This window comes from Dichomitus squalens, assembly GCF_000275845.1.
Source record: "Dichomitus squalens LYAD-421 SS1 unplaced genomic scaffold DICSQscaffold_1, whole genome shotgun sequence".
Lineage (NCBI taxonomy): Eukaryota > Fungi > Basidiomycota > Agaricomycetes > Polyporales > Polyporaceae > Dichomitus > Dichomitus squalens.
Genome location: NW_006766883.1, coordinates 40,947 through 47,912, shown reverse-complemented (window position 1 = coordinate 47,912; position 6,966 = coordinate 40,947). Strand labels below are relative to the sequence as shown.

The 6,966-nt window shown below is 54.7% G+C and overlaps 1 protein-coding gene across 1 annotated transcript; it reads left to right on the top strand.

The window, feature by feature from the left end:
• Window positions 1-2,749: 2,749 nt before the first annotated feature.
• DICSQDRAFT_158267 (kinase-like protein) lies at window positions 2,750-6,531 on the top strand. Its single transcript, XM_007359907.1, has 5 exons — window positions 2,750-2,995; window positions 3,089-3,130; window positions 3,684-4,039; window positions 4,108-5,196; window positions 5,584-6,531. Exons 1-5 carry the CDS (start codon window positions 2,805-2,807, stop codon window positions 5,796-5,798), a joined length of 1,893 nt encoding a protein of 630 aa, XP_007359969.1. The 5' UTR covers window positions 2,750-2,804; the 3' UTR covers window positions 5,799-6,531.
• Window positions 6,532-6,966: the final 435 nt, after the last annotated feature.

Genomic DNA, 6,966 nt, shown 5'->3' with positions numbered 1-6,966 from the left:
TGACGTCGAGTTTGGGGACTCGAACGACATCGTCGTTCAACTTGATAGATGCCATATCGGGAAAGGAGAAGGGTTGCCGAGAGCGGTAAGTTTCGATTGTCTGAAGTCTGCCTTAGGAGGCAGGGCTCATAACCTGTAGAACAATCACTCAGCACGCGTCGTACGCGGGACTGATATGTATTAATAGTACCTGTAGAACAATCACTACGGGATGTTAATCAGTATAAGTAGACGAAGTAAGTAACAAACGTATACTCACCTCAGCACGCGTCGTACGCGGGACTGAGGTGAGCCAACGTAAATCGAAGGGAATAAGTACATTACTGGGACAAGACGTTCCCGGTACAAGACAAATGAGTCGTCGTATTCACGAACAAAACAAAGGTGAAACTTATGCGAGCGCAACAAGGCGCGACAAGACGCGTCAACGGCGCGACTAGACTGTCCGCCCGGAACACGGCCGAGGCTCGCACCACGCTTGCCTCGCCGTCCAAACTCCAACATGTCTTTCTTTCTTTCTTTCTAGATCCCGTTTATTGCCCTGCGAGGCCGTGCCTCATGGTAGGCCTTAAACTACAAAGACTATCGACTATAGTATGGTTGGGTGGTCAGCTGTACAACGTGGTAGGTGGCTGTAAGGGACTAATAGGATGACAAGCCCACACTATGACATGTCGATCGGTGAGTTGGCATGGGGCACTTGAGCAGAAATCAAGCTAAACGCAACGCAAAGGTACTACAGCCTAAAGGTGTCAGCGCAGTATGGAGAGGAGAGAGCGCAAGGAGATGCGTCAACGTCGCCGTGACGCACGTAAGGCTCGTGTCGGCGGCGGCACAGACTTTCGACTTCTCTCTCCTGACATTCATTACCCAAGATTGATCGCCGCCATCTCGTTATTCCCAAAGCTATGGCAGCCACCTTGTAGCCCAAGGAACATTCGAAGAGTCATCTCAAAGACATTTGACGACAAGCTGTGGGATCGGGCCAAACAGTCGGCACATAGTACTTTTCATCACGTGAAAGAATAGTGGGCAGACCGATAGGCGCTTCGGAGCTGCAAGAAGAGCATGATGAGAGGGACAACATCCGTAAGACAAGTAGGAAAGCGAACGGGATCAATGCGGATCGGGATGAGGATTGGGAGCATATCTTCCGTTCGCCTAGCTGTTGATGCTGAACCTTGTCCGAAGGCGAATTTGGCGGAATTTCACTGCAGCCCCCAGAGCCCGTTCCTGGGAGTTCGAATTCTCAGGGCGCCACTCAGACGTGACGATCAAGGACTACAAACCACCTGGGAGGTACTCGTGAATACGGCGAACGAGCACACAGAGTGATCGTTGCAAGACCAGAATCTGCATCGTCGTTGAACATCGTCAGCGAGACACTGATGCTGTACTTGGTCTTCCGTCATAGAGGCACAGTGGCCAGCTGTGCCTGGTCTGGGGGGAGAGTGATGTTTGTTCAGGCCATCCATAGGGCCCTAACATCGTCGTACCAGCGCTATGGGTGAGCTTACTCGCACTAGTCAACCACTGTGCATACCGATTAGCGCGGACATTAGACGACTCAACAGGTCGGTAGAAGAGTTATATGAAAGGGACCATTCCTCCAGCCTTACCGAGCTCTTCGAACATGCGGTTCAGATGACTGCTGCAGGCGAGCACCTACACATCATAATCAAGCACCTGGTCAGCACGTAAGAAACCTCCTTGAATCGTGACCTTGGCAATGTCTCACGATGGCTTGAGCCACGTCATATGGCATATAGGATGTCGCTCAAGCTCAAGCTCAAGGGAAGACCTCCTGCCCGCAGAGTGGTATCGCAGATACTCGATGTGGCGACGGAATGTACACATCTTGATCTTGCTCCCTGGCGTTTGTCATGAAGAGGGGCCCGAGGCAGTCGAGAAGCAGTGAGTATCGATATGACAGCTAGAACCTGTAAGGTCCTTCCGAGCGCTGTGTGAAAAAGTGCGGAATTAGAGGGCACAGAATAGGAAAGTGTAGTGTTAGAAGCTACGGAACGATGACGACGGAGGTCATTTCAAACTGCCTGTGCAAAGACTTCAGGAGGCATGCTTTGGTTTTGCAGCGATATGCGTGATCGCGTCAGTTAAGTATGGGCATTTGAGAAACGCTGAAGATGCATTGAACGGAATGCAGATTCCGCCTGGGATGAAACCGATCGGCGTAGGATGAAAGAAAAATCAGTATGACCGGTCTCTGAGCTTGCGGTGGGTGAATGTACATGCGCTTCTTACTAATGAGCCTTGAACACGACCGGCGAAAGAAGTTCAGATCGCGAAGCATGCGACCGCTGACAATCGGATGGCCGTTGGATGACTCTGCCGGCGGCTTGACTCGAAGCACAGCGTTGCGCAGAAGTCGGAAAGACGATCGGAAAAATGGGGAAAGTACAAGGCACAGAACGCAAGTCCGACGGTTTCCTATGTACGCGACATTTCCCCAGTGTTGGCAGGAAGATGATTGCCCGCAAGGGGCGGTGGGTCGGGAGCAGCCGGGGAGACTGGAGAACGCGGGGAGGCGAAGGTGGAAGGGGCGAGGGCCTTTACGTAACGGGCCCAATGGGGAGTAGCGCGGGATTTTCCCGGGCTAATCGCTGCATGGTGATTGGCTGGGCTGGCTGCGATAAGGGCGGGATGCAGGTGGGTTCCAGAAATGGGATGCTGAGGTAATTGGAGTGGTCAGGGAGAAAGAGTGGACAGTTGGGTTGTTATCTGCTCCTGCCACATCGCTGCACCGGCACTCGGTGTTTCCTCTCTTTTCTCCCTCCTTTCTCTACATGGCACCGAAGCAGCCCTGCGCGAAATACCAATACGTCGTCACTTCCTCGGGGCCCAAGATCGTACCTGTCCCAGATGCCTATTCTAAGGACGAGGAGGCTCCCGCCGACTACAACACTGGAGGTTATCTCCAGGTGAAGATTCGCGATACTTTCAAGGACGGAAGATACCTCGTCCTTCGCAAGTTAGGGTGAGCCAATTTCCTTCATCTCCCGTCGACCCGGTGCGCCTGCTGGCATTCCGCGGATAGTCACTGGACGGCATGCTCACATCACACGATCAGCTGGGGACACTTTTCGACTGTATGGCTCGTCAAGGACAATCAGTGAGTTTCTCCCTTCTTGCCCTCTTCTACCGTCTTGATTATCTGCAACGTCGGGAACGACGGGTGTTCGTTCCCGAGCGTGCGGATATCTGAAGCGTTTGCCCCGACCGTTCGTGTCCCCGAATGTATCATGTCGCCTTGCACCCTGGACCCGCCACTTTCCTTGCATACTTTCCTCTCGCTTGTCCTTTGTCATTCTTCGTCAATATATCCCGTCGTATGGTGGCGAAACGCCAGCTCCTGAGGTTCACATCATGCACTGCAGACCCAGGTCCGTATATTCTGACGGTTTCGCCAGGAGTCGGAGCCGTTCGCGCCCTCATACTCGGGCAGAATGGAGGACAATCGGGCCGTTGGAAACGCAGGCGAGGGGACATTCGCAGTCTCACAGCGATGGGTCTACTCTGCGAATTTCCGCCCTCATCCAGAGGATTACGCGCGTGTTGGGGAATGCCATGCGAGCCTAATCCCGTCCTGCATCGGGGTGTGGCTCGTGTGGCGAAATTACCGCCAATACATTCGAACCACCTGTATGCTAACGGTTCTTACCTAGTACCCGCAAACACTCTGCTTTGAAGGTGGTTAAGTCGGCAGGCCGCTATGCGGAGACTGCCCGCGACGAAATCAAACTATTGCGCCAAGTAATGGACGCAAACATATCGCATCCAGGGCGTCATCACGTTGTCTCCTTCCTCGACCACTTCGAGCACCCGACTCCCGATGACAACCACATATGCCTCGTGTTCGAGCCATTAGGCGAGAACCTCCTTGCGCTCATCGAGCGCCACAAGAAGACTGGCGTCGCTGTTGACCTGGTCAGGGTCATCGCGAAGCAGCTGCTTCTTGGGCTGCAATATCTCCACGACGAATGTGATTTAGTCCATACCGACATAAAGCCGGAGAATATACGTAAGTGGTTCCGCGGGGCGCGGGGTTCTCCTCTCATGAAGCTTGAAAGCTAACTGTGCTGATTCTAGTTATCTCGATACCGGACGTAGAGGCTCACATCCAGGATGAGCTGTCACGTTCCCCTTCACCCACATCCAGGAAGGTAGTCGTCCCTCCTAAGCAACTCACACGAGCCTCAGTTGCGATACCACGCCACAAGAGCACTCGTGAGCGTCAAGTCGAGATCTTTGACTCGCAGCCACTCTCCAGCCCATCCTCCTATAGTTGTCCCAACTCCCCCGCACGCCTGAGCTATATCACTCGTGTCGCTTCCGCACAGAGCGCATCCGCGTCGATACCATCCTCGTTTAGGAGAATGAACGACGTCCGAAGAAAGAGCGTAACCAAGCTCGCTCTAACCACCGGCCCCTTCGCTGAGTCGACCTCATCGACGCCAGACGGTTCAGACTCGAGCAGGAGTGGATGCTCTAGCTCGGCCTACGACTCTGTCATGGTATCCTCGAGCGTGGCGACGTCACTGAGCAACGATACCCCTCCTACATCGGTCGCGAGCGTCGCCAGCGCCGTCGATAAGATGAGATTCACCTCCGCCGAGAAGGCGAAGGAGGACAACTGCACCTGCACATGCGGTGTCGAGTCGGCCGCAGAAGACGATGAACGGCGTCCAGAGCGTCCCACACGGCCCGCCGCTGGTCCATCGTTACTCACCCAGACCGCACCTCGCGACCTAGCAACCTCGACCTCATCCATATGTTCACAACATTCCACCTCCTCTCGTCCATCTGCCGACGCTCACTCCGTATGCTCACAAGACCCTACCCCCATGCCTCCTCCACTTCCCATCTCGATCAAGATCGCGGACCTCGGGAATGCGACCCCCACTCACAAGCACTTCACCGAGGATATCCAGACAAGACAGTACCGTTCGCCCGAGGCGATCGTCGGCCGGACAGACTGGGGCGCGACGGCGGACATCTGGTCCGTCGCCTGCGTCGTGTTCGAGCTACTCACCGCGGAGTACCTCTTCGACCCACAGAGCCAGGGCGACCTGTTCGGCAAGGACGACGACCACATCGCGCAGATCATCGAGCTGCTGGGCGAGTACGGCGAGACGAAGTGGAACGGGAGGTTTAGCCGGGACCTGTTCGACAGCTCAGGTACGTGGTGGGGCTTTCTTGTCCTTCGACGCTGTTTGGGGAGCGGTGGTTTTTATATCTGGTTTGTAACGGTTGCTGCGGCATATACCGGATTGGGATGGCTGCTCGGAGGAGGCAGATGCGAAGCACGAGCGCACGAGTGCACTGCGTCTACTCTATTGGACTGCCTTCGTTCGGAACGCCAGAGCGAAGGCCCATTGTGGAGCCCGCGCTGATGTCGATGTCCATGAGGGCTGATCGACGCGCTGATACCGAGATGTCCATGTTGCCAGTTCGGGGATCCTGCCTCCTCCAGCTGCAGCCGCCGTTTCCCATTCAGCTTTCCATATTTGTGGCATTCCCTGAAACCTTGATCTTACTGACGATTTGGTTCGAACCTTCTAACAGGTTCATTACGCTACATCCGGAGCTTGAAGCCATGGCCATTGAAACGTGTGATGGTCGAGAAATACCTCTGGTCGGAGAAGGACGCGGAGGCGCTCTGCTCGTTCCTCGAACCGATGCTCACCATCGACCATCGCGAGCGCAAGCACGCGCGAGACATGGTCGACCACCCATGGCTTGAAGTCGATCCGCTCAGCGAGGATCTGTGGGGCTGGTAAGCGCCTCGGGCCTGATCGGCTTGAGGCCCTTGGCGCTTGGGGCGCGAGCACACGTTCGCGCAGGGGAGCGAGGATGTGGTCAACTGAGCGGCAAGTACTGATGGGTGTTAGGCCGGGGTACTTATGCTCGTCGGGCACCCAGCGCTGGGCGGAAGTGACGAGCGATGGTGTGGGATGTCGGGAGATGGCGTGACGCATCGTGCGTGACGTGCTACTCGTGCGTGGTGATGTGGTCGCTTGTGGTCGTCGACGGGGCTGCTTGTTTTCATTTCCACCCAACTCTTCCTGTTCATCACCCAGGACGGTGTGCCCCACCTGCTCTTCTGTCGTTCGGAGCTTGCTTGACCTTTATTCTATTCGGTCTGGTGGTGATGTGCGATCACGCGTTCTCACCGCTGTCTTTTCATTGAACCCTTTGCTTTATGCTGGCACACGCCCCATCCCCGTCCTTGCTTCTGGTTTCTGTCTCGATCCTAGTTTTTATCCTGGGTTTCCTTTGCGTTCGGTTCACGTGCACATCGATCCTAGAGACTTAGACTGCCACCCATGCATCACCACTTCCGTCCTTTTACTGAATGCGTCACCTCCCCTAGTTCTAATCCGCGCTTACCCATCCCAATGCGAAACACCTAATACTGCAACCCTTGCAACCTCATCCTACATCCATGCATCCTACATCCCCAACCGCGCTGACCTTCCCGCATATCATTATAGGGCCGTACATATGCGTCTTTGTTTCCTCTCTCATATCGTCTCGTCCCTCATGTCTCTCGCGTCTCTGCTGTCCCTCGTGTATTTCTGAAGTTTTTGCTGAGATAGCTTCGGGCTCCCTTAGTTACGACGTCCATGCCAACGTATCTATCACATACCTACTAGTAGACTTCTGCGGCGGAGGGCGTGCACGGCGCAGGCATGTTCGGCGCTATGTCCTTCGTTCGTAGTATTGTTGTAGCTATGGATTGTCCCCGACGTATTGTACATGCGCTGCTAGCAATTGAATACAAACAATACAAAGATCGAGACCAAACGAGGACGCTCGAAGGACAAATTGTATGTATTGGGAGGAAGGTGCTTGCGGGCCTGTCAGCGACAGGATCGGCGCCTTGGGCGGGTGTAGTATGAAGGTACCATCCGGATGCTGAGAGGATCAAACCATATTGGACGGGTC

What these genes read in the sequence shown, in the direction of transcription:
- DICSQDRAFT_158267 (XM_007359907.1), top strand. Translation starts at nt 2,805, where the DNA reads ATGGCACCGAAGCAGCCCTGCGCGAAATACCAATACGTCGTCACTTCC. An exon ending in TGGCTCGTCAAGGACAATCA is followed by an intron (nt 3,131 to 3,683) that starts GTGAGTTTCTCC and finishes GTTCTTACCTAG; the next exon opens with TACCCGCAAACACTCTGCTT. An exon ending in GGACCTGTTCGACAGCTCAG is followed by an intron (nt 5,197 to 5,583) that starts GTACGTGGTGGG and finishes ACCTTCTAACAG; the next exon opens with GTTCATTACGCTACATCCGG.